Source organism: Amia ocellicauda, chromosome 3, assembly GCF_036373705.1.
Source record: "Amia ocellicauda isolate fAmiCal2 chromosome 3, fAmiCal2.hap1, whole genome shotgun sequence".
NCBI classification, from domain to species: Eukaryota; Metazoa; Chordata; class Actinopteri; order Amiiformes; family Amiidae; genus Amia; species Amia ocellicauda.
This window is the reverse complement of record NC_089852.1, coordinates 19,804,478-19,832,156: the sequence shown is the minus strand read 5'-3', so window position 1 is coordinate 19,832,156 and position 27,679 is coordinate 19,804,478. Positions and strand designations below refer to the sequence as shown.

Genomic DNA, 27,679 nt, shown 5'->3' with positions numbered 1-27,679 from the left:
AATGTTGCCTGGTCTGATGAGTCTCGATTTCTGTTGAGACATTCAGATGGTAGAGTCAGAATTTGGCGTAAACAGAATGAGAACATGGATCCATCATGCCTTGTTACCACTGTGCAGGCTGGTGGTGGTGGTGTAATGGTGGGGGGGATGTTTTCTTGGCACACTTTAGGCCCCTTAGTGCCAATTGGGCATCGTTTAAATGCCACGGCCTACCTGAGCATTGTTTCTGACCATGTCCATCCCTTTATGACCACCATGTACCCATCCTCTGATGGCTACTTCCAGCAGGATAATGCACCATGTCACAAAGGTCGAATCATTTCAAATTGGTTTCTTGAACATGACAATGAGTTCACTGTACTAAACTGGCCCCCACAGTCACCAGATCTCAACCCAATAGAGCATCTTTGGGATGTGGTGGAACGGGAGCTTCGTGCCCTGGATGTGCATCCCACAAATCTCCATCAACTGCAAGATGCTATCCTATCAATATGGGTCAACATTTCTAAAGAATGCTTTCAGCACCTTGTTGAATCAATGCCACGTAGAATTAAGGCAGTTCTGAAGGCGAAAGGGGGTCAAACACAGTATTAGTATGGTGTTCCTAATAATCCTTTAGGTGAGTGTATACACACACACAGTTAGGTCCATAAATATTTGGACAGTGGCCCAATTTTCATAATTTTGGCTCTGTACGCCACCAAAAGGCAAAATGCCCCAAAAACAAGCAGGAACTAAAGACAGCTGCAGTACAGGCCTGGCAGAGCATCAGCAGGGAAGAAACCCAGCATCTGGTGATGTCTATGGGTTCCAGACTTCAGGCAATCATTGATTGCAAAGGATTTGCAACCAAGTATTGAACTCACAATTTAATTCATGATTATGTTAGTTTGTCCAAATACTTTTGAGTATTGGTTGTTTCCTTTCAAATCCATTGTGGTGGCGTACAGAGCCAAAATGGTGCAGTTTTTGATCCAATATAACACAACACCAGGTACAACAAACTGGAGCAAATACAAACACATCTGTATCTACGAACTTGGCCTTGCGCATCTTGATCCAGATAGTCAAGCAGAAGGCTGAATTTATACTACATGCTCGGAAGTACTGTACGGGAACTGGACAAAGCTACTGCTTTGGTGGTATTGCAAGTAGGAAAGGCACTTTACTGGCAGCTGCCAGTGACGTCCGACAGTAGGTATTCTCAACAACACGTCTGATGCATGAATGCAAGATGATTTCCTGAAAGTTACTGCCATTAGATGTACAATGTATAAGATTAAAACCTCGTTAGAATGTAAGAAGTGACAGGCATAATGACGCAGTTAAACACACTGGTGATATATAGTGTTATATTTTCAGAGCCACATGATTTTCCACTTCTTGGATATAAAACAGCTTTTAGTTCCATATAAAATAAGCTGTTTTTGGTGTAATAGTCCACTAGCAAATCATCTCTGTGCAACCAACAAAAATAGTGACTCACACACAACATCCTGGAAGTCAGCCAGGAAGGAATCCTATTGAGACAGGAGCCTCGTTAACAAGAGCCTAGGGGAACAAGTTATTGTTGAGATTGGACAGTTACTCAAATTCTGTTTCATACTCCTTTGTTGAGGGAGGATTTCAGATGAGTCTGCAGACAACATGCAGCCTGATAAATGCAGCTCAAAATCAAAGCAAGAGCAATCGGAGCATAATTCATATAAATAATACAAACATATACAATGTATAACAAACATGAGTGGCAGCATGTACCATAACACATTGAATTGAATTTGATTTGAAATTTTAAAGTATTCCCAATACTGAAAGGGATAGAAAGACAAACGCAACGACTCCTCCAGCTCAACAGTGAATCAAGGATCAGAGGCTACAAGAAGACATGAAAATATGGTTAATTTAAGATTGATCACAGAGTGTTGTGAGAGCGTCTGAAACAAGCTGCCTGGCCATATACTGTAGGTTACTTCAAGAAATGTTGGATGGCTGTCTGGGACTGCTTAGAAATCAAACCATCAGGACTGGCTCAATGGTTTCCTCTCATCTGAAAGCTTTGTGTTTGCCTATACCAGTTCTTAAAGGGGCCATGTTATATTAAAGATATGGCACTGTCATGGTTTAGCCCTAATAAAGTATAAATATCACAAAAAACCAACTCTTGATTTAATACAGACATCAGAAAAGACAAGGGTAATATGAATGCTAATGTATCATAGGTCAACAATTGCCAATGTGTCCTGGATCCTCAGACAGAGCCCAAACATTGCTGTTGAAGATACATGTGGGATTCGGTACAGCAGCTTTCAGAATAAGATCTACAGTGAAGGGAGCACATAAGGGCAGATAACTGGCTTGGAAGTTATTTCATTTTAACAGGATACGGTATCTTAAATGGACTCACAACACATGTTTGTCTCCAGAGATACCTGCTTGAGCAGCCTCATGAATAAATAACACCCCATTATCATTTTATACTACATATTTTACTTACCCCCTCCCCCTTCACCAACTCCCATCCCAGCCTAGTCAAATTGCTGAACAAAATGCAGGCTGAATTATTTATTTTGAAAAATGAATTACTGTATTACAACACCAGACAAGGAGCAACCCTGTCTCAACAAAAACTGCAGAGAAAGAGATCCACATCCACATAGGAGAGGGAGAGAGAGAGAGAGAGAGAGAGAGAGAGAGAGAGAGAGAGAGATTTACATGGATGGATGGATTTACAAATAGCTGAACACAAACTGCAGAAGGAGTCAATAAGCCCAAATTGGTCTAAATCAGTCCCTGGAGGCTTATGTCTGTGGTCAGTTTTGTTGTTTTTTGTCACATGAAATAAATAGAAAGCTTTTAAAAATATATAAGATTATTTATTTATGTTTTTTTCAATTTGCCGTTTTGTGTTTTGGAAATCATTACTTTTAATTAGAGAGAAAAGCTGTAAAAAAACATGCAGTTAAAATGAAACCTCTGACTAAATAAAAAACCTAAACAACCCACTGCTGATACATTAAAAAAATATAGATAACCATGTGTCTTGTATAAAATAAAACTCAACGGTTTCCACCTTCATAAAAACGGAGGGCCACATCTTACCCAAGCACAGGAAATGCTATGAGCTCCAAACCCCATGTTTGAGATGTTATGCAGCAGTCCAGTTGACCTTCCAAAAATTGCCCATATCCAATTTTAGAGAAAAACACAAGGTTTTAGGTGTAAATTACATCACTTTGTAATAACTTGCATGTATCTGAAGTCTTTATTCTTTGCTTTAGTATTAATTGTTAATGCCCCCATTACATTTATATACATGGAAAGATGTATGCTTGGAATTACAAGAAGAGATAGAAAAATAAATGAATGGATCCGAGAACAAACTGAAATGTGACATAATTGTAAAATGGACATTTTAAAATGGCAATGGGCTGGACACATGGCAAGAAGAACAGATCAAAGGAAGCTATTGAATAGATACCAAGAGATGAGAAAATACCTAGAAGATGACCACATATAAGATGGGGAAGTGGAATGGGCTCTGAAAATAGTGGCAAGCAAACAATTTATGCATTTTATACTTTCCAACGGTACAGGTTTAATTGCTCATCAACAAGTGAATTTTGTAAAGCTACCAGCAAAATGTAGCTCGGTCCACGTTACCCCGGAAGCATCCTTTCCTCGTCAATAGAGTCTGATGTTAATATGGAGTGACGAGTAACCACCCCGTGGAGTACAAGCAATCCGGGCGGCTAGATCCACTGATTACATAACAGAACGCAGGATGAGTCACTGAAAACAAAAATATTAAAAAATAAAATATAAAATAAATCACTGTAAATTAAATGTGACTGAACCTCCCTCTCTTTCTGTACTGCCCCTGGGCTCCGCACACAACGTTACATACTCAATGTACATTGCGTTAATGAGAGCACTGCTGAAACGTTTATAGGGTTCATAAAAACACTAGCTACCGTTAATTTGTTAAGTTGTAAGCATAGCCAATCCATTTATATCATCATACTTCTGACATCATAGCCTGCACTGAAGCTCACTCTCTCGGGTTTGTTTATTATTCCCTCTTTCTTGCTCTTCAATATAATCCACTGTAGTGTTCCTACTTCCCCTCCACACTGGCTCTCATCTGTTTTATTAAAGAGTACAGATTCTGCTTTTTCTGGGTTTGCTACTGAATCTTCCTAGTTAAACTGATATCTGCTTTCAAACTCTGTATTACAATGTAAAACCTTCTGTCTTTACTCCCCTGTGCATGCTCTCAGGCTCTTATGATACAATACAATGCTGTTATACTCCCCCTTCCTCACTGGCAGGCTCTTTTATTTACATATATGTATTGTGGCACCAAATGGGATGGACACGGCACCTGGGCTCTATAGGTGGGGTCTCTTGTGGACACAGCAACTCAGAGTAGGGTGAAGGAAGTGCAGGTATATTTGCAGTAAGAACAAAACCCTCCTTGTTGAGCCTAAACTACACATAGAACAGATCCCTAACCTACACATAACTAATTAAACAAAGACAAACACTCAGCAACAAGTTCAAATCCGTGATCCAAAGAATAGTTCTTTACAAGTTCCCTCTCTCCCCAACAACAAAGGATTATGCAGGAGCTGGCTAATGGGAGGAGTCCTGCCCATCATGTGGTTCCCCCAGAGTTAGTCATGCCCTGAGACTTCTGGGGGATGTAGTGTCATTCAGAGCAGCCTTTACCTGCCCTGCACAGCACTGTCACAGTATTTATTTCTTTACAATTTTCACCATTATAAAGTACAGTAAATACAATCAGCACAAAATACAATAAACATACACCCTAGGGGCCCTAGTACAAATGAGCTAAGGAATGCAGCTGTTACCCAATCTCTTTCATCTTCTCTAACAGTTTTAACGCCTGAGATAAGCTGTCTGTCTCTTTGCTGTAACCCATAGTTGGTTGACAAAGGTTTTAGCCTTTTTGTGAAGGAGATGTCACACTGACTGACCTGCACTATACATTTGCTTTCCTATGTGGTGTAGTATGACAGATAGTTTGTGCCAACAGGCAGTTTTTTGCAGTAAACCACACTGCCTGTGGAGAAGCCCCTCACACTTTCAGGTAAACAGCCAAGAAACAGGTGAGACTGCTGTTCAGGAAAGCTGCTGAGTTATTATAAAGCTGCAGTAAAGCACACCCTTCTCTATTCAAAAAGTCATTGGGGCTAATTATACCATTCTCTCCCTAATGCATTTGGTCAGTCATGGCTAAGTAATTTTAAAAAATCTGGAATACTCAATAATCAAACTGAAACAAATTCAGCACAAGCCACCCTGAGCCAGTGAGCTTTCGGAGTCATGGAGGCTGGCCTTCTGCAACCAGCTTGTCATGTGGGGATGCCAGTGGCTTTTGTCATAGAACGTGTATTAGTTCCCAGGTTATAAACAAAAGGAGCTCAGGCCACAGTGGAGTTTGTATCTGCACTGTTATCTCAGCTTGTTTTTCCCTTTCTGCATTGGTTGCACTGAATCTGTGCATTAACGCATAGAAATCGTAGAACTCAGAACGGCAGCAAGGCAAATGCATTAAGGGGAGCACGGCTTGAGTTTTTTTTTTGCACAGACATGAATGTGATGGGATAGCTGCCTGTGGGAACCAAAGCCCCTCACACTGGGGAAGTCAGTGGTGCAGATTCCTTCAGATCCTGTCTCTCCCTGTCTGGAAGGTGGGAGCACATTCCCTGATACCAAACTCTGCTGTATCTCCATCTAAGGGAGATGCTCGGGGTGGAGATGGGGGGGGGGGCGGTCGACAGCAGGTGGTGGGTGGCTCCCTTTGCTTTCCGAGAAATACTCTGGCAGGTTATTATTAGATTTAATATTTTAAAAATCATGTCGTTTCCAGGCATACTCATTTTTCCCCTTCTCCTTCTCTTCATTCATTCCTCTCTTCTTCCTTTATACCACTCCCTGTGTCCTGAGAAAAGAGGAAGCTGTCTCCACTCGAGAGTGCAGCTTCCTGCCGCACCCCCCCACCCCCCCCTAAAAAATGTGATGCCCTCCCTTTTCTTCCTGGAAATTCCCGGCGTGGTAGCATTGATAACATTGTAGCCCCAACTACTCCACACGCACTAACCTCAACACCTTTAACGGTAGTGGTATGGCCCAAAAACAGGGTTGTAACACTAACACCTTCAATGAATTGCTACTTGGTATCAATAATCCTTAATCATTTTAGGAAAATGAGAATCAACAACAGAAAAGCCATGTTGACACAGCTTTTGATTAATAAGTAATGGACTGGTGGTGTAAGTGTGGAGTATTCTCCATGGTGGAGGTGTTCAGACACAGATACACTCTCCTGCCGAGACACTTACCCAGCAGCATTCTTCGCTTTTCCCAGAATGCACCAGCTGGTGACCTTTGGTCTCTTGAGCAACTAAACTGCCCGGCGCAGGAATACTGCGTTGCCATGGTACTTTAATGCTGTTGCCATGGCAATATTGTGTAGGATACCTGAACTCCTGGCTGTTGAGCATCCGACATATGCAATGCTCTATAAGAAGCCTCATTTATAATTACGATCCTGACAAAGAATGGATAGCAGGACAATGCTGCTGACAAGGCTATGAATTTGCAAGAGCAACCTTTAGCAACTGATTCAACATTCAAAGCAACTGAACACAAGGAGTCAGGGTCACAACACAATATAAAATAATCCATAGTCACACTTAGACTATAAAGAGGACATCTACAATCCAAATATCAGAGCAGCGCGCAAAACAGACAAGTTTAGGTCAATTGAGTCACAGGTCAGGGGATTAGGTTCTGTGAGCTAGCCTGGTATTTATATAGTATTCTTTTGTGCTTATGGACTCCTTAACAAATGAAGGGAACGTTGTGTGCTAATATTCATAAACGCACCCACCTTTGTATCACTGTCACAGGCATGGGGTGTCCCATTGCTTTATGTATTACAAAGCCATAATGAGTTTCTGACAGTGTAGAAGAATTGTAATGTATACCTGGTTAATAGCCACAGAATTCCACAGGCACAGTTTGGATGCAATTATCAAGATAGTGGAAGAATTTCACACAAACCTGTATAGTACTGATAAGAGCAGGGGACATGAAGAAGAATGGGAATACCAAATGTGATTCCAGAAGAAGTAGCTTATGCCACAAAGAAGATGAAAAATGGGAAAATAGAAGCTGGGGAAGAAATTGACAAGATCTTTGCAAAACATTTTACAAAGTGTCTCAGAATTAGACACATCAGAGACAAATTGAACACAATAACCCTCCTTGTCACCCTCTTTCACAAGCAAGGAGACAAAGGAGATTTTAAGAACTATAGGCCCATTATTCTACTTCCCTTTGAATATAAAGTATTTACAAAGTACTAACACATCACCTTCAGGACACCCTGGACATCACCTAACCAAGAGAACAAGCAGTATTGAAAGGTGGATATAACACAATGGATCATATTAAGTTTTAGAAAGATGCAGACAATACAAGCTTATCTTGTGTCTGGCTTATTAAATAATGAGAATGCATTTGATTCAGTCTATGGTATACACATTCAATCATCAGTGCTCTAATAAATCAAAACATCAAGGAAATCAAATATATCTAAAACAAGTTAGAGCTCATCTGGATACTGTGGACAGTTCTGGGCTCCACACTTCAAGAAAGATATTGCTGCTCTAGAGGCAGTTCAGAGGAGAGCAACCAGACTTATTCCAGGTCTGAAGGGAAAGTCCTACTGAGAGACTGAGGAACTGAACCTTTTCACCCTGGAACAGAGGAGACTACGTGGGGACTTGATCCAAGTCTTCAAAATCATGAAAGGCATCGACCACATCAAACCAGAGGAGCTTTTCCAGAGCAGCAGGGACACACGCAACAGGGGACACAAATGGAAATTTGAAAAGAAAACAGGAGACACTTCTTCACACAGAGAGTTGTCACAATCTGGAACAAACTCCCCAGCGATGTGGGAACATTTAAAAATAGGCTGGATAGGATCCTAGGATCACTTAAGTATTAATGGACACCAAATGAGCACGATGGGTCGAATGGCCTCCTCTCGTTTGTAAACTTTCTTATGCTCTTATGTTCTAATGCCACATCAACAGACTCCACCAAGACATTGATGAAGTCAAGATCTGCAAAGGAGGGTGTCAAGGAGACACAGTCTCTCCAAACTCTGCACAGTAACATGTGAAGAAATGTTCAAGGCTTTGGACTGTGAATAAATAAGAATTAAAATAAACTGTTTGAGTGACTGATGATTTGCTGACAACATTGTCATCCTTACCAAAACACGTGGAGACCTACAGCTTAAAATTCAGGAACCCCTGCATACCAGGAAATTAACTGGTCTCAAAATGAAGCTTTGTAAAAATGATGATAGAAGTAGATTAAAAGATACTTGAAGAAGTTAACAGTTATGTCTACCTTGGTGAAAAAATCAGCACAGATGGAGATACAAAAGCAGAGTAAAATGAGATAGAGTTCATTAGAAACAAATGGCGCACTATAGAAAGGAAATCTGCTTATTTGCTTCAAGAGAAAAGTTTTTGACCAATACATATTACCAATACTCACACATGGCTCATAAACATGGTTATTAAATGCAAAAATTACACAGAAACTCCAAACTACACAAAGAAGCATGGGAAGATGTATGCTAAGAATAACAAGAAGGGACAAAAAAACAAATACATGGATCCAAGAACAAAAAAAAGGTATGTGACATCACTGAAAGAGTGAAGATGATCAAAGTGCAATAAGAGCATAAGAACATAAGAAAGTTTACAAACGAGAGTAGGCCATTTGACCCATCCTGCTCGTTTGGTCTACAGAATGGATCCTACGCGATAACCTGGTAAAGAGTCAAAACATTTGGACACAAATTGGGCAGGCCTGAAACAACCATAGGATCTATAACAGAGAAATTAAATAGACTGTAATACCACAATACACCACCTGAGGGGGGCAAAGCTCCAGTCTTCGTTCACAGCCACGCCTCAGCCCTGTGCTGTGCATTATCCTGACCTTTAACCTTTTGCTCATGGTGTGTTAAAGTGAATGATTCCTAGGTTGTCGAGGCAGCTCTTTAATTAACACAAGTCATCATTTGTGCTTTCTATTATATAAATTAAGATATCCCGCCCTGATTTGAACAGATTATCCCACACCAATTAGAGAAAATCGATCACTGACAACTACTCAGAAAAGCTAATGGGTATGACTCGTCAATCAAAAATTATTTAATTTCCTAACAGAAATGGAACATGCAAAATGTGGGTAACTCCAAAATAAACTAAATTTAACCTTATACTATATATAACATATATTCAAAAATATTTATTTTTTTAATTACAGTGTTATGCCATCTAGAAATATAGCAATGAAATCAGTTTAGCAAATTTTGTACATGTGTTTTGTAAACCATTGTTTAAATGTATCGCTTTCTGTTTGGGGACAACGTTAAAAGCTTGCTCCTTCTCAAAATGTCTTAGGTCAAAATGGGTTAGGTGGCAACCTTAATTCTTAATTCAAAAGTAATGCAAAAAAAGACTCCCTTCCAGTCATCTAAGGTCAGGCTAAATTCAAACTGGAACTTCAATAGTTCAGACAACCCCCTACCGAAGTAGGTGGAAAAAGGTAGTAATTTAAGTGATGAAGTTTATTTGGCTTTAACCCATTTGTGTGAGGGAACGACAGCCTGGCCATGAGGTCGAAGCCATTGGAACCCCCCACATGGTGGGTGGAGCCAAGGAGCTGCTGCAAAGATGGACAGTGGGGAGGCAGAGGGAGTTTGAGCAATGTGAAGCGAGCGTGTGGCACAGGGAAAGGAACTTTTTATGTGTTTTTAATGATAGTGTTTGTGTGTGTGTGTGTGTATCTCATTGGTTGTGCTTGGATTAGAGCGAAGTGTGATTGGGGCATTGTCCCCCTCCTCCTTTAATTTTGAACTACATAAAGAGAGGAGAGAAACGAAAGTAGAAAGAGTAGATGAGGTAACTAATGCATGAGTCTCCCCAGTCGCCTGACCTTAATCCCAGTGAAATGCTGTAATATTTGGAGGAGAGAAGACGGCGGTAAAATGGTTGCCAGAGACAGCCGCCATCACCTTATATAGTGAGAAAGTTAACAAATTTTCCACCCAATCAGTGCTGTAATCTGAGCCTTCCTTCTCTGAGCTGTGTTTCAATTACATTTCCAGGTGACTGCCGGTATTTGTATTCCTGCATGACTCATGTGAACACGCGACTTGCCCGAGAGGACGGCAGTACAGGCAGCCCTGCCAGTGTAATGGATGAATCACAGCTCTCTGATCTAGAGGGAATCAGAAGGTTTCGGCTGTTGCGTTATTCCAGTCTGGACACTGTAGTCGGCCTAGTCCAGCCCGGCACACCATCCATTCAGGAGTCGCCGCAAAATCAGGGACAAGCCGACAGTTTTAACTACCTAATTTCATTGTTTAATTGCTACAGCATAAAAAGCAAGTACTGGGTCTTGGAAAAATGCAACATCTGCAACTACTGACCATTATGACGAGGTTATATCTGTAACACACTCGCTTCCTGCGTCAAGTGTAATTAAATCACACCCTAAATAAATAGGAAATTAATTCTCTTCATTGGTTCTTTGCTTATTCAGCATGTTATTTGCTAACGGCAGCAAAACACTCTTAAGAAGCGAAGCCCATGTGAAATCATCTATGTTGCCTTAATGAATGTATATATTAATTAATTAATGTACATATAAAAAAGCACCCCAACTGAGTTATATATCTTTGTCAGCTGGCTTACTTTTATTATCTATATTGTATCCAAGCATTGGAACATAGAATTCTGTGGAGTGTAAAGAGTATTAACACATGGCACCAAAATACAGTTCCTTACAGCTGTTGAACAAATGTAACTTAATCAAACTATTACCTCAACAAAGGAGTAGATCAAATGCATCTAAAAACTTCTTCCTTGTTCTTAACCTTCAACAGTAGACAGGGGCGTCGCAAGGGGGTATGCATCCTAGGAAATTGCCTGTGGCCCCGGGCTGAGGGGGGGTTCCCCTCGGTCCGCCGCCCCCCCCCCCCCCCCCCGCTCTCACGGGAGAAAACTCTGCCGAATCCCCCCACCACCCACCCCCCTTGATAGCTTTTGTAGCTTTGATCTTTAATTGTTCTGTAATGAAAAAAATTGTAATTCTGTCTTTTTTTCTCTCCATAATACCTAATCTATCATTCATTATTAATAACCACTTCATCCAGTACAGAGTCAAGGTGAGCTGTAACTCAGCAGGCACAGGGCACAAGGCAGGGTACACTCTGGACAGGATGCCAGGCCATTACAGGGCAGCACACACACAACCACAGGGCAATTAAGAGTAGCCAATCAACCTAAGCAGCCTGTCTTTGAATTGTTGGAAAGCAGAGCACCTAATGAAAATCATACAAACACAGGGTGAATATGCAAACTCCACACAGGCAGACTGGGGTTGTGAGACAGCAGCAGCGCTAACCACTGTGCCAACATGCCATCCATACCCAGTGCAAGCAGGGTGAAATGCCTCATCACGACTTCACAGATGCACCTGTTTTGTGGTAGGTGTTTTGCTCCTAATGGTGCATTTATGTGTCTGGTGAGATTCTATGTTGTTTCCTGCTCAAATAATCTATGTAGTAATTTCAAATTAAACTCATGGCACGTAGAGAGAACAAAAGAGAAATGGAAAATGCAGCAACCCCCCCTTCCAAAAAACAAACAAAAATAATTAGAATCGACTACTCCACCTTAATCCAGGCTTTTACTTTTCTAATGGCTTTTTCAATTATAGGCTACATTATTAAAAATAATAATAATAATAATAATAATAATAATAATAATAATAATAATAATAATAAAAATAATAATAATAATAATAACGATTATTATAATATTTCATTTGCAAATTTTTTACATTAACCCCCACCCTCATCACCACCAATATCAACTTTACATAGCAAACAAAGCCTCAATCAGCTCCCACCTCCCCCACTCTGACCCCCCACCCCCCACTGTCTGTCTGGGAAAGGTCAATAATGCAATGTGTTCGCTACCTCACTGTGAGCTGTTTACTTCCTTGAGATGCTCGTCCTACTTTCTTTGGACAATCTGTCCATTGTGTGTGTTGGTGGTGGCTGATTGGACACGGACAGCCTGAGAATCTTAAATTCCTCAGCTTCCAGGCAAGCTCCGCACACACACCAGCACCACACTGACAGAGAGCAAGGGGCTGTGCTGGGCTGGGATGAGAAAAACACTATCACCGTACAACGGGAAATTTTGGTGGGGAATTTATTTTAGCATTATTGGTGGATTTGATTGAATACCAGTTATACTTCCGCCAAGCAAGTAATCCCACCCTCTAAATATGTTGCATTTTTAACAGGATTCTATTGACCAGCATTTTGTTTACGCAGCAATGTAATTTTTCAAATACTTAAAGCAGTAGATGGTCTGCCTGTAGTACCTGACTATCCCAAGGCTCTGAATAAGAAGGGAACACTACAAACACGTTAGTCGCCATGTTTTTGAACACTCCTATGCTGTAAGCAGAAAAGAACATTAATCACATTAGCATGTCTTTAAAATGAAAAGTATTCTTGTGTTAATTAAAGAGATTATATTTTAAACTTTGATTTTTAAATCACCAATTCCAAAAACATCAATATCCCTAATATCAATATACTTTGTTCTCTTGTTCTTGTGCTTAATCTTACTTCAGCACTCCATAACAGTGTTGTGGTAGACTGGTCTATGAGATACTTTGTAAGTTAATTTCATTGCCACGCCCCCCGCCCCCCCACCAGGATATGGTGTAGCTAAAGCAAATTGCCGACCGCTGAAATATAACATCTGCTATATTTTCATAGAAAGAATGCATAAGGCCCATATCTCTCACTGCCTCCTCCCTCGCTTTAATAGTATGTAACTCTCATAAAACAATAAGCATTTGTAGTACTAACTGTTGTAATGTAACTGCATCTCTCTCTCTCTCTCTCCTTCCCTTCCCAACCTCCCTTCTGCACAGGACAGATAAAGCCCTGTTCAGGCTGCAGATTAGCTACAAGGAAGCTAAAGCAGCTCTGGGCTGGTCAAGAGTGGGCGTCTGTACGGCCCAGTCGCTGCAGGGCAGGATCACACAGTGACCGGGGGATGAACGCATGGCTGGAATGACGGAGGCAGGAGTTTACATCAAGACATCAGCCCTGTGCTGAAAGCAGCCTAACAGTACTGTGGTCCCCCCCAAGTCTCCTAGGGACTCTGCCTCTAGAAAATACAGGTTTAATCATGGTTATAACTCATCTGGAACTCGAAACTGCTAGCCAGGTAACACAATTTTGCAGTGTTAGTGTCTGCTCCGTGTTGTGCTTGTTATTGTTATAATCTGCCTTAAGGCTGTGGCAGAGGTATCCATGCGTTTACTCATGTTTGCCTTTTGTTAGAAGGCCCCTAAATAGTTGACATTGATGCCAGGAGACACTGTTCACTTGATTCGGCCACGTTGCTCATGTCAGATCAATAACTCCACAGCAGGCACTGATGTTAATTAATCGCTTCTTTTCCTAATTAAGCAGCTTGTAAACTCAGCATATTCATTACAGAGGAACAAGTAATAATCCTATGAATGTTTTTATTTTGTTTTCCCTGCTGTTTATACACTGACATAAATAATGGGCAATTTCTTTTAATGTGCCCATGATGCACATTTCACATCAAGCAATTTAGCATCAGCCTGTACTACATGTAAAGTGCTTTAAATGCTATTCTCCAAATATACGCCAACCACAGAGTGCAGGGCATGTGATCTACACACCACGAAGGTTTCTCTTTCCCGTAGGGAGGATGGCGAAGGAAACGGTTCAAGAATGAAGCTGTTTTGGCTATTCTGACGAGTGTGAAATGAAAAGCAGACGTGATGTTTCATGGATATTTGAAGGCTGGCAGAAACAGTGGCTGCACAGGAGATTAAGCACCTGTTTCAGAGCTCACAGCACCAGTACTTTCTCCCAGAACATCCCGGCTAATTAAAGTTGACTTGGATGCGCTGTATCAACTAAAGCACAGGGGCGACAGAAATAAAAACAGCCCCCGTTAAGTCTGTTCCTTGTTTAGCCAGCCGCTCATCTCGCTGTCACTCAAGAGACTCATGTGATGGGACAGTGCAGCGAATACACAATGCTGCTCTGGGCGTCTGGGCTGAGTCTGGGCACTGAGGTTCTTTGCATTGCAGTCAGTTGGGGGGGGCTTATTGTTGCCACTGAGCCAGGGCTCTGAGCATGAACTGCACTTTTTTTTGTAAAGGAGTGAAAAGGTAAAACGTGGTAATGTCATGAAGTACACATGCACTGAGCTGTTCAATCAAAACCAGGATAGATTGAGAAATGTCTGTGTAAGAGGGTTCCTGGGGGGAATCCCAACTGTGCAGCCTGAATCAACACAGGGAACTGCTAAATTGGCCTCTGGCTTACCCATGTTAAAAGCAGATCCCATAAAGTGTGATGTGCTTCATGTAAAATCACCAAGAACCCCCGCTCTGTGTTTCAAAAGATCAAACCCAGCCACCTAGAAATGCAGGCATATTGCAGAACTGCACTTCTACAATGCCTCAGCTGTATCAATGTGATCCCCACACAATGTAGGAAAAGGTGCACAGCTTTGACCCAAGCAAAAGGGTTTTATTAAACAAGGTGTTAGTGTAGGGTTTTGCTTTGGGAGAGAACAGAACTATACCAGCAGAAATGCCAGTACAATTGTGAACTTATAGGACTCAGGTATAGAGAGAGAGATACAGAGAGAAAGTGAGAGACAGAAAAAGGGAGAAGTAGAGTGAGGGAGAGAGAGACAGGGAAAAGGTGAAAGAAAGGAGACAGAAAGTGAGACTGAGAGCGAGAGTGAGCGTGTAACACACGTGCACTGAAATGTACACTATCGGGTTTCTTTTCACTCTGCAAATCCACTGCACAATCAGCACAGTTTTAGCATCACCGGGAGGACTGACACAACAGTGACAGGACAACATCACAGAGTTCAACCTTGTAAGCCAGAGGGGTTGATGCTGTGTGGCAAGAGTTAGACCCAACAATGCTCAGCCAGTTGTGGGCTTTCCCTTGGGAGAAGCTCAGTCACAGTTGGCTATGATCAAGCCCAGATTGGAATCAGCAAATGTCTGGACTATACATTACCGCTCTCTAATTCAACTATTCCTAAATCAATTAAATGATTAAAGAGCTGGCTGGGCTTAAACCCTGCGAAGGAAGAGCTCCATGGCTCCAGTGTTCTGGGGAAGTGCCTGCGCTACCCCCTGTATGGACACTGTCATCTTTCAAACTGTGTGTGTAAAAGCAGGGGTCTCCAACTTTTTAATTTAGGCTTTTGTTGCAGGCGAGTAACTGAATTGGTCTGACTCAGTCTACAAATGTAGACTAAATACAGGCTACAAATTATGTTACAGTTAGTGAATCAAATTTAAGCCATGAGCAGTAAAAAAAAACTTTCATTGATGTTATATATGTCTAATTGATCAGATAACTGGGGTAATTAAGTGATGGACAGAGCATCACTCAGTGAGCACTAAGTAGCTGGGTTTGAGAGCCCTGCATTAAAGTGCCGATGATATGATGGTCTGGGAAAAGCTGTAGAAGAGCACAGAAGCAGCTGTTGCCTGAAAGTTGCATCATGCTCTCCTTTTTATATTTTATTCATATCTTTATTTTGCTTACTCTACTGTTCCCCTTCTCCTTTGTTTGGATTCATTTACTGAGATCCACTCATGGACTCATGGAGTTAGACCTGTAAAGGAGTTACATGCTCAAGGATTTTGCAGACTTCTGTTATTAACCTTTGCACTGGCCGTATAACCGACCAATTGTATAGATTCTATGTAACCCTTGGATGTAGTGTCGGCTTAGATTTTTCCTTGCAATGTTATATGACCAACAGAGAAACAGAAAACACGAGATAAAATGTGACTGGCAGCATGTGGGAGACATTTGCAGTGCACAGTGCTCTGAAGCCTATTGAAACCTATTGTTCTCAAGCCTGTGCCACAGTTCTTCTCAGCGCTTTTGATCTTGGTGATATTCATCATGCAGGGCCTGACATGTACCCTATGACATATACAGAAGGCAGATATTCATATAACAATTCCACTGTGTTTGGGGGGTGCTGTAGGGTAGGGCATTATACTGGTATATACCAGTCTTTTTAAAAAGACAATGGAAATATAATGGGGAAATTATATTGCTATGTTTTTCTTTATGCTCCATTTCCAGTCGCACACAGATTTTGGTGTTTTAATCTGAACAAACAAAAGCTATTATATCAAATAAGTATGTTCTAACATGGGTTTCCTTTCGCCCCCATGCTCAGTCCAGGTCTTGTGGGCTGGCCCATTCGAACAGCAAAAGAAGGTGTCAAAATAAGAAATTGTTACTGTTTTGTCATTTGTATTACATTAGTTAGATTTTAAATCACAACATGCTAATATTTGATATATAATTTCTCAGTAAATTAATTTAATGAAACAGGTCACATCCAAGTTGTTCAACTCCCCTGATTAACCCCTCCTCATTTACCGAATCCGGATCTTCACACCGTGACCGTGTTGGTTTCTCGGTGTGGTGGAACTGGTAGTAATGGCAGCTCTGATTTAAAGCAGAAAGAGCACAGAGTGAAGCTTCATCTCATTCTAGTGGTTATGAGCTGATCGCTAAGAAAGATGCAACTTTATTGGTGTGGGTTTTATTCTGATTCAGAACAAAAGATATTGAACGACTATGTTTGAATGCTGTAGCAGCAAATGGAGGCAACAATTCAAATTTGAATATTTGTGAATATGACTTTGTGATAGAATATGGCGATATATGACTTGGGCCTCTAACATCTACCTCTAACAGTGCACTCCTGGACTTCAATCTCTCACCATAAGCAATACACAATAAATTACAGTTTCTGTTCGCAACAATAAAACAGCGGGAGCCGTGTATTAATGTTGCAGAGGGGGATTCTGCTAAAGTTCAAAGAGTCTACACCTTTTTCTTCTAGGTCAGAACCCAGACTTGATTGATTCAACTCCCCCACACACACACCCCAACCACCACCAACCCCACAGTTAGTTGGATTCAATTTGATGATCCATCCGTCATGAGGAAGCCCTGTCTTATTAGCCCACTGTCCCCGCCTGCTACCGTCACCCGCTCACAGCTCTGACACTGCAACCACCTTCCAGACAGGAGTGCTGCAGAATGGCTTGGAGCAGAGACTCAGTGTATCAACATGCACTACACCACCCTGGCTTAAAGGAATTAGCTGGGGGATAGAGATCATGACAGTTTCACCTTATACCTCTCAATGACTATTCATCACAACTGCGATCCTCCAAAACCATTTAGTATGGATCACTGGTCTAGAGAGACCACATAGACAAGCACTGTACAATGTCTTCGGATGCCTCCTTTGTAAGATGCATCTGTTTACATTACATCGAATCTCCTTTTAATAATACTATAATAATTGTATTCACTGTAATGCGTAGATTAATTTTTAAAGCAATGTTTTCCCCTTGTAGTATTGTGTATATGTATTATGGTACATTGTATCTAAGGGATTGTTAAACTGTGTAAGATGCCTTGAAAAAAGGCGGTAGACTTTTCTGATCTATTATTTTTCTAACCCTGGGATTTTCTTCTCCTCTGGGACCTCAGTAGTCCAGGTGTTTGATCTAGCCAGAGCCTTATCATTCGTTTACCCATCTTCACTGCTTTAGGCTGTGGACAAAACCCTCAGGTCCTAGACATTTCATTGCTTCTATTCACTGTGCAAATGTCAAAATGAAAATGATCAGGTGCTGGCTGGGTCCAAAACCTGGAACTGCAGCTGGGCCTCACAGCTGGAATCAAGTGCCTCGAGTGTTCTAGCCTGGTCTGATTAGCTAAGGTTGAGGAGGTCTAATCACTTAAAACTAACCATACCCACTTCTGAACAAGGCTGGAAAACAAACAAAAAATGAACTGATGGAGTTTGTTTTTTTTCTCCCCAAAATATAACCTAAATATAAAAGGGCTAAGCAGTGGTGTTTTGAAGAGGAAAGCCAGCTAGGTTGGGGGGAGTGGGCACTGGTAAGGAATCGGCCTGACTGGTCCACGACAAACACTGCTGCGTCCGCTCTTAGAGGGGAGGATTTATATAATCTGCTTTTTCCTGTTCTTGTGTAAATTACTTGTTTCATATCCCCACTGTGTGTTTAAATCATGCTTCCCCTTTCTTTCCTTTTTTTCTCCTCGCTCTGATCTGCTCTTTGCCATTTGAACCTCTCCGGCGTTGATCTACACATAACACATCAATGCCCGAAAGTATTGTGAGGTAGGGAAGTATTTGAATGGTGCACAGGATTCTGAGATCTGAGCCTTTGACCTTCCTGGTGACTGGTGCTCTTTTTCCTGTTTCTCCTCCCCAGTCTGAAGGATGAAACTGTCCCAACTGATTTTATATGCATTTATTTATGGACTTTGAGCAAGGGGTTTGGATAGTAAAGACAGGGGAATAACAAGGCTGTAACAACCATGAGCACAGAAAGGACACTTGCAGTGGAGTGAGCAGCAAGCAAGAGAGAAATGAATGAGGTTGATATGGTGATGAACCCCCTCATTGATTTACAGGCCAGGCCTCCTCCCCACTGGGTTGCCATGACATGGGTAGAGACATGGCATTCCACACTCATCTGTGTGAATCAACAGCAGCTCACTTCATGCACTGCTATGTGCTGAGTGTGGGGGGGCAGGGGGATGTTGGTACAGCTTAAAAATAGGCTGCAATCTTTCCAGAAGGTGCTCTCTAATCTAATCCCTCACAAAGCACCATCAGGTTATACACACTCGCACCCCCTCCCCACACACACACACACACACAACACACACACACACACACACAGCAAAGCATGGCATGGCATGGCACACAGCAAGGGTGCAGCCAGTATTGGGGGGTGTGAGCACTGAACTACTGATATTAGACAGGATACGTCTGTCCAGTTCACCATGCTGAATATCTGTAATGAAGGCTATTACAGGGCTGAGCACTCTGTGGTGTCTAATCACTGGGTAATTCTTTCCCTTACGGATGCTCACTTTGAGGCTTCTACTCAGACTGTGAAGTCAAACTCTGCTTTATCAGACACCAAGGGGACTCCCAGCCAGCCATCTGTAGCACAGAAAAACATCACAGCTTCCCTGTTGTTTTTTAAGATTACCTTCTCTAGTAAGCCATTCTCTGCTCTGCTTTGACTTTAAGGACCTGAACCTATTGTTGTGGAAGCCACCCAGTATACCCAGTTTAATTTGTTTCCCCTGTGTGTACACACAAATAAAAGAGTTTGTCCCCACCTTTGGTTGGTACTCAGTTCAAAGGCTAGTGCTCTGAATGTGAGGGGGAACTGTGACGGCTGCGGATCATGCCTGCTTTTCATGCAGTGAATTTGGATTGAAATATTTTTTCAGCCTGATTTTCGCACAGGAGGGAAAGGCTAATGTTCACTTCCTCAGGATCTATTTTTGAGGTTAAGATGCTGCAAGGTGTGAATAGTCCATAATGCTACTGCTGAATGATTTGCACTCCAGACAAGACTCTTATAAGGAGTTTCTGTTGGGCTAGGTTATTCACCCACGGTCCCAGAGAGTAACAGCTGATCTAATATTTTCAATGGTCTTAGACTTGAAAACAATGCTGATGTCAGTCATAGTAATTAAACAGTGAAGAGTCAATTCAGTGATTTCGAGCATAGGTAGAATCAAAAGCACAATGCTCTGGAGCCCTCAGGTACCAGAGGTGACAATGACTGCATCAGGGGAAAGAATAATTGACATGGTCAGACTTACTGTCCTCCTGGAATTGACATGACGAAACTACCTGTCCTCAAACCTGTAACAATGTTAAAATATTTTAAACATTTCATGTTTTATTTTATTTTTTCAAATATGGTTTTCCTCTTATAGAAGCAAATGTGAGTCCACAGCTCCACCAACATCTACAGGATTGTAATGTGAACAAATGCAGCTGCCACTGACAATACTGCAGGGTCACAAGCGCCTAGTGAGCTACAAGGGTCACTGCTGTAAAATATGCCAAGGAAACCCTTTAAAAACCCGGGGCCCCCAGCGCCCAGCTGGACACTGCCAATTGCATAGGCTATGGCTATGACTGGAACCAGCGACGTCTGGAATGAAGGCCTCAACCTTTCCCCCCCAAATGAAGGCTTTTACCCATGGAAAGAGTGCAATTGATTCCTACAGTAAAGAGAGCAAACGAGTGAACCCGTTAATATACCAAAGCTTTTTTTTTCAGCCAGAAGACTCGGTGAAGAAAAACCCACTGCAACTGTCTGGCAGTTAATAATCCTTTCCTTAGTTAATAAACTGACCAGCTGCAAAGCCATTAAAAGCCTGTTCTGTGAGATTACTTTACACTTCGGGAGGTTCTTGACATGAGTTTTCTTTAATCTCAGATTAAGATGTGGTTTTAGGCAAGGATGTTTATTTCCACTTTGATAATGTAACAGTTCACAACACACCCACGTCATTCCTCACCGAGGAGGCTAAGATCACCTTCATCGTCGCCCTCCTGACCAGGAAAGTGCTCAGATGCGCTGTCTGGAAGCAACAGGTGAGATGACAAGGTCCCTCAGTGCTTTCCTTAAACACTTCCTGGATGTCTGGATCACCTAGCAGAAGGGAGAGACGCTGGGGAAAAACTTGTCACGCTGCGTCAGGGCTCCTTGTTTACTGCTGATTACACCATAAGGTTCCAGATTCTGGCAGCGAACAGCGGATGGGGAGATTGGGCTCTGCTCGCTGTGTTCTGTCGGGGATTGGACCATGACTTGCAGGTGGAAATCGCGTGCCGTGACAAAGCTCTCATCCTGGAGCAACTCATCCAGCTGGCGGTCAGGCTGGACAACCTGATGAAGACAAGAGGAATCCAGTCCACTCTTGCTGTGTCTCGTCCGCCTGCCAGCCTCAGCCCCACACCCTACCCCAATGTGTGAGACAGAGTCCATGCTGCTGGGCAAAACACGCCTGTCCCCCGATAACAGACAGAGGAGAGTTCAGCAGCACCCCTGCCTGTATTGCGTGTCCGAGTCGTCCTGGCTCCTCCGTCACTTCCCCCGACGACCCTGTGAGTGCAACACTTTGCCCGCTCATCACTCTGGCGTCCCAAAAGACGAGCCCCCTCACCATGTGCATCGGTCTGCTGCATTCAGAAAAACTGCCTTTTCTTGTCATTGACTCTCCTGGAGCAGACATCATTCTTGGCTTGCCGTGGCTTACTCACCACAACCTAGTCATCTCCTGGGCTGATGGGGACTATCCTGGGGGGAGGACTCTTTGTCCCAGTACCTCATCCCTGCAGGGCGACACACATAGAGAGCCCCCTTCTCTCTGATCCAACACAGATCCCCTCTGAATACACAGACCTGACGGCGGTGTTCAGCAAGACCCAGGCTTCCCGTCTGACACTGCACCGACCCGGGGACTGTGCCATTGACCTCCTTTCAGGCACCTCTCCTTCCAGAGGGCGCATTTACCCTCTTTCTCTCTCCCGGAGTAACAGGCCATGCAGGAGTACATCAAGGAGGCTCTGGACCTGGGAATCATCTGTCCGTCCACGTCACCTGCCGCTGCCAGCTTCTTTTTCGTCTCCAAGAAGGATGGTGGTCTTCGGTCATGCATTGACTACAGGGAACTCAATGCGGTAATTGTGAAGTACCGGAACCCACTGCCCTTAGTGCCAGCCGCCCTGGAACAACTGAGAGGTGCCTGTTACTTCACAAAACTGAACCTGCGCAGCGCCTACAACCTCATCCGGATTCGAGAGGGGGATGAATGGAAATCGGAATTCATCACACACATGGGCCATAACGAATACCTCGTCATGCCATTCAGTCTCGCTAATGTCTTCTGTCTTCCAGGAGTTTGTGAGTGAGGCACAGAGATCCTTCCCGCATCGGCAACTGTGAGCTCCTTGCTGTCAAGCTGGCTTTTGAGGAGTGGAGACACTGACTGGAGGGCTTCACGCATCCCTTCCTGGTTCTGACTGATAAACGGAACGTAGAGTACATCCAGTCGGTGAAACGCCTCAACACCCGTCAATACCTGGGCGCTCTTCTTCACTCGCTTCCACTTCACTTTAACCTACCAGCCTAGATTAAAGAATTTCAAGGCAGACTCCCTCACTCATCAGTTTGACTCCTCTCCTGCTCCTCTATCAGAGAAATCCATCCTGTCTCCCTCATGTATTCCGGTTCACTTTCAGTGGAGCATCTGGGACCAGATTCAGCGTCGACTCCCCTCTGTCCAGCGAACCGGACCTACGTCCCGTCATCAGTGCGTCCCCAATTGCTGCGCTGGATCCACTGCACTCCTGCCTCCGGTCACCCAGGTGTCAGTCGCACCATTGCCTTGGTTCAGGGGAAATTCTGGTGGCCTGGTTTAGTGCATGACATCACCAGGTTTGTCGGCATCTGCTCCACTTGCGTACAGTCCAAAGACTCCAGACACCTGCCCGCCGGACTGCTCAAGCCACTTCCTGTCCCTCACTGTCCGTGGTCCCACATTGCCGTGGATTTTATCACCGATCTTCCCAAATCACAGGCTACACCACCATCCTAGTAGCCATCGATCGGTTCTCCAAGGGCTGCCGGCTCATTCCTCTGAAGGAACTTCGCACTGCGCTTGAGATGGCAGAGATGCTGTTCAACCAGGTGTTCCACATCTATGGGTTGCCAGAGGACATTGTTTCTGACAAAGGTCCCCAGTTCACCTACCGTGTCTGGTCTGCCGTTTTCAAGGCACTAAACGTGAATGTCAGTCTCACGACCGGCTATCACCCCGAGTCTAATGGACAGGCTGAGTGCCTGAACCAGGAGATCGGTAGGTTTCTGCGCTCCTACTGCAGTGAAGTCGCATCCTGCCGAGTATTCCTCCGGCCTCACCCCCTTCCAGTGCACCCTCGGATACTAGCCTGCCCTGTTCACCTGGGATGAGGAACACACAAACATCCTGGTGCTGGATGACTGGATTCATCAGAGCAATCTGGCAAGCGGCGCACACCCGGCTATAACGTGCCATTTGCCGGCAGAAGACCACAGCAGACCGTCATCGCCACATGGCACCGCAATATCTGCTGGGACAAGAGGTCTGGCTTTCCACCCGGGACCAAACTAAAGCTTCCAAAAAGCTCAGTCTATGGTACAATGGTCCTTTTCAGATTCTACGACAGTTCAGTCCAGTCACCTACCACCTGCAGTTGCCCCCTCACTACTGGATTTCCCCCACTTTCCATTTCTCCCTGTTGAAACCTGTGGTGATGGATCCCTCACCTTCTCCTTCTCAGCCTGTCTTGTCTCCTGCTGCTCCTCTGCCTCAGATAACGGTCCTGCTTACGTGATACGTTCCCTGCTCTGCTCCCGTTGCCTCCGGGGGTGCCTACAATACCTAGTGGAGGGCTACGGTACGGAGGAGCCGTCTCTCCTCACAGACTTTCATTCTGCCCATCCCTCTGCACCTCTTCTCGGCCCCCAGTGGCCGTCCCCACCGCCCCAGTCTGGTTCAGCTTCGGCTGATCGTGGAGAGGGGGGTAATGTAACAATTCACAAAACATCCCCAGTTACTCACTAGATGTCACCATCACCATTCCTTACCAGTCACTTCTCCTGGGTCCTTCCTGAACATTCCTGTACACCATGTGCACTTGTTCAATCACCCTCTCCTCTCATTCACCCTGCACCAACTTGGTTCCTTGCTTCCCTCTGCTCCACATATAAACCCCTCACTCACTCTCAGTATCAGTGTTCACCACAATCCTGAGCAGTCTCCCAGTGCCTAGTTAGATCCTTGAATCCTCAACCTCTTGTTTGACTTCACAACCACAACTTTGATCTTCCCCAGTTTGCCTGATTGCTCGACCCTTGCCCGTGACCACGACCACGTCTTTGCCTTGCCCTTGTTTGCCCTGTCCTGCTGGTATCCGACCCACGCCTGTCTGACCACCTCTACCACACACCGCAAGTGGGCTTCCCTGTTCCAGTGTCCCACGGTATGTTACAGATAATGAGTGGAGAAACAAAACAGAAATCCATCAACTACTTATATCAGTGTCTGGACTCTAGGGCCCACCCTGCACTCCCATCCCATACAAAGCGTTATGACATGCTTTAAACTACAGTTTTAAAATTGGAACTACAGTTTGCAACGTTGAGCATGGCAGAAATATTTCAGACTAAACTGGTGTAATTTCATCTGATGTCCCTAAAGGCCTAAAAAGAAAGAGGTCAGTGAATTGCAAACTGTGAGCAGAGTTCATCAGCCATGGAGCTGATCCTTGTTGGAAAGCATCGCAGCAGCTGAAGACATTTTTATTATTATTATTATTTATTTATTTATTTTTCTTGGCAGACGCCCTTGTCCAGGGAGACTTACAAAATAAGCGCAATACAAAGTAGGACTGTTTGTGAATTAAAGCTTGAAAATGTGTAGCACCCAGCTGTGATCGGCCCACATCCTAGAGCAAACCAGCAGGTGGTGTACCTGGTGCATGCACTGCAAAAATTACCCCATGTACTCAAAAACTCTGTCCCTCCGACCTCTGACACAACCTTCTCAGATGGGTTCAAAGGCTAGAGTCAGGAAGGGTTAGGCCATGTGGGGAGTTTGAGCAACTTTCTCATAGGAAAAAAAATCAGATCCCAAATAATGTGGGTATATTGGCATAGTTACTGTGAAAAGAGCAGCCTTGAGATTGAGAGCATAGGCCTGCACTGCAACACCCAGTGAGCACGGGACTGCAGACACAGCTGGCACAGGGGTCTGGATAATTTGTTCTGGAGGGCAGCTCCAGGGTCTTCTTGTTCTCATGGCTGCTGGCTTCTAAATTACTTAATTGTAGAAATAATTTGCTCAATTAGGCCATGTTAACCTGTTATTCGGTTCTCTACTCGTTAAGAAAAAGGAATATTAGAGTAATGGAGCTATGGCTCTCTGAAACCGGGATTGGTAAAGCCCAAATTAAACCAGTTAATTAACAGCAACATTTAATTGGGCTCTTTAACAGGTACTAAGGATCTGTAATGCTGTAAACCAGTGCTGTGGCAGCTGTTTTAATTATGGTCAAATCTCTATTTTGGTCTCTACTGTCTCAATGCTTGCTTAAGTTTTTAAAAGCTTACTCTGAGCCCTTTATCGTTATTTAATACAAACTGTAGATGTTTTTTTTATGTTAACTTGCATTACTTGTTGCTCTTTCATTTTTCCTTTAGTTTTTTAGTCCTGCAGTATCTGTATTTGAAAATCAATGTGAGGTGGTACAGTATTTAGTGTGACACACAATAAAATTGATTGACTGGGTGATTGGTTGTCAGAGAACTCTCTTTTAGGCTTCAGCACCATTAAACTAACAACAACCCCTGCCACATAAACACATAATCTGGAGAGCAATGACATCACAGCACCTTCTGAGCCTTCAATCTCACTGCAGTGCCTTTCTGATAAATAATTGAAAGACTAAAATGAAATCTGAAGAATGGATGCTTTTTTTATGGGATCCTGTAACACACAGGAGAGATTATCTAATCAGTGAGGCAGGGAACAGCACAATGGAGCAGCCTGGGGTTTACACTACGACAGGGAACCCTCCCTGGGTCTTAACTGATCTCCAGCCCCACCCTCCCATACTGACAGGGAACAGCTCGCCTACATCAACATCTACAGCTTTCTCTCAGCTGTAGGAAGAATTCATTGAGCGCAGGGCTTCTGTGGGCTAAGACACAGAGAGTCCATGCAGAAGCTCTCAGAGCCATGTGAGACACGCAGGAAGCTACAGGTAGGACAACAGTGTGAACCGCACGCAGAACAGGCCGGCTAACAGCAGCACAGGGCTTGCAGGGAGACAACACCCTTCTCGAGTGTGAGTTCACTCTCACACACTTCATCAGAAGCACACACACACACACACACACACACACACATAGGCTGGGCACACAGAGATCTCCCCTCACAGACAGATAACTGCTTCAGTCCCCCATTCCACCTCCCTTATTTATCTTTCTAAAGCAACCTCCTGTTGGCTGTTTGGGGAGCTGAGTTAGAATTCCAATCCCATTGGGAAATTTAGCCGCTGAGTCCATTAAAATGGATACTGGGAGGCAAGAACCAACACTCGATCTTGAATTGCCATGGTGAAAGCTCCCCTCTGCACCGTGTGACAACACCTCTCACAGGAGCTTGACTAAGAATTGCTTAAGCCGAGAATATCAATATGTACACACACGAATCCCAACTACAACAGACAGTCGCTGCACGAAAAAACACTGTCGTATTAAAACAGCAAAAGCAATCATAATTTTAAGCTGTGATCATCACACAGGATTATCTTTCTGCAGGTTTTCCTTTTCAGAAAAACATTGCTGGACAGAAAGAGCAAGTCCTTGCCAGGGTATTTACTGTACTGCTCTCAGTTCACTGCAAATTAACTGGTCATTAAAATAAGAGTGTTACACCTCTACCACGCCTTTCCCTCTCCCCCATTCGATCAGTGATTTTGACAACACAAATACTACTATTAATGTAAAGATACAGAGCATAATATTCGTCATTCCAACAAGCGCAACAGCTTCAGTGTTATTTATTGAAAGCACGTTGATGTTCTGGCTCTTGGTGTCAAGCGATATGGCTTTGTATGTTTTCCCAATTAATACTACTACTACTACTACTACTACTACTACTACTAATAATAATAATAATAATAATAAGAGTAATAATAATTATGGGGGGAAAAAAACTGTTAGATTAAACATTAACACTAAACCTCCTATAAATTAAAATTCCTTTTTTACTTGCTGGTGTATAGATCATGAACACAGTGCTGTGTGTCAGAGTCCCTTTCCCCCCTGATTACACACTCATATCCTTCTCTCCCTTCTCCCCCCTCTCACCTGGGCCATGTCTTCAGCAGGGCTCCTGGTGTCTCCTAGTCCCTGACATGGCAGTGTGAGCGGAGCAGAAACACAGGCGTCCTGGCCATCCCCTCCTCAAATGTCACAGGCTCTGTCCCAGGAGGCAAGCATGGGGACCCTGTCAGCCTCTCTGAAAAGACATGATCTCCCCTTCCCTCCCGCTTTCTCTCTCTCAATGAGAGCCCCAATATCCAGTGAACAATATCTTCTCTCTCCTCTCCTCTCAGTCGCTTGTTTCTCTTGGAAAGGAGGGAACAGGCGCTGAATCCTCCCTGCTTCTCACTGACAGAAGGAATAAGGAGCGAATACTCCCCTCTCCCTCCCTCTCTCTCGTGCACGCTCTCCCTCTCTCTTTCTCTCCTCACTAGCTGTAAGCTGGCCCGTTGCCTCTCCTCCCCTCTCTCTCCCCTCCCCCCTTGCTATAGAAAGAGAGCAATGAGAGAGAGAGGGAGGGAGGAGGGGTGGGAGGAGAGAGGACCATGTGACTGTAAGCAGTGGTCTGTGGGATTCTCTGACAGCTGTCCAGCTCATACCACTGTGAAAATGTACGTCTCCGTTGACAACCGCTGCTGTGGGCATGGCAGCCATATGGCTCCAGGTTTGCAGTCACAGGCTGGGAAGCTGCTAACCC

General features: G+C 43.7%; 1 protein-coding gene across 1 annotated transcript in view; it reads right to left on the bottom strand.

Annotated features, from left to right (window-relative positions):
• The window catches only part of LOC136739814 (rho GTPase-activating protein 23), a 107,030-nt gene extending 79,653 nt beyond the window's left edge, over positions 1-27,377 (bottom strand). The window contains exon 1 of the mRNA XM_066698391.1: positions 27,028-27,377. Coding sequence (XP_066554488.1) covers positions 27,028-27,036 — 9 coding nt within the window. The 5' untranslated portion in view covers positions 27,037-27,377. The remainder of the gene's footprint in view (positions 1-27,027) is intronic.
• Between the last annotated feature and the right edge of the window lie 302 nt (positions 27,378-27,679).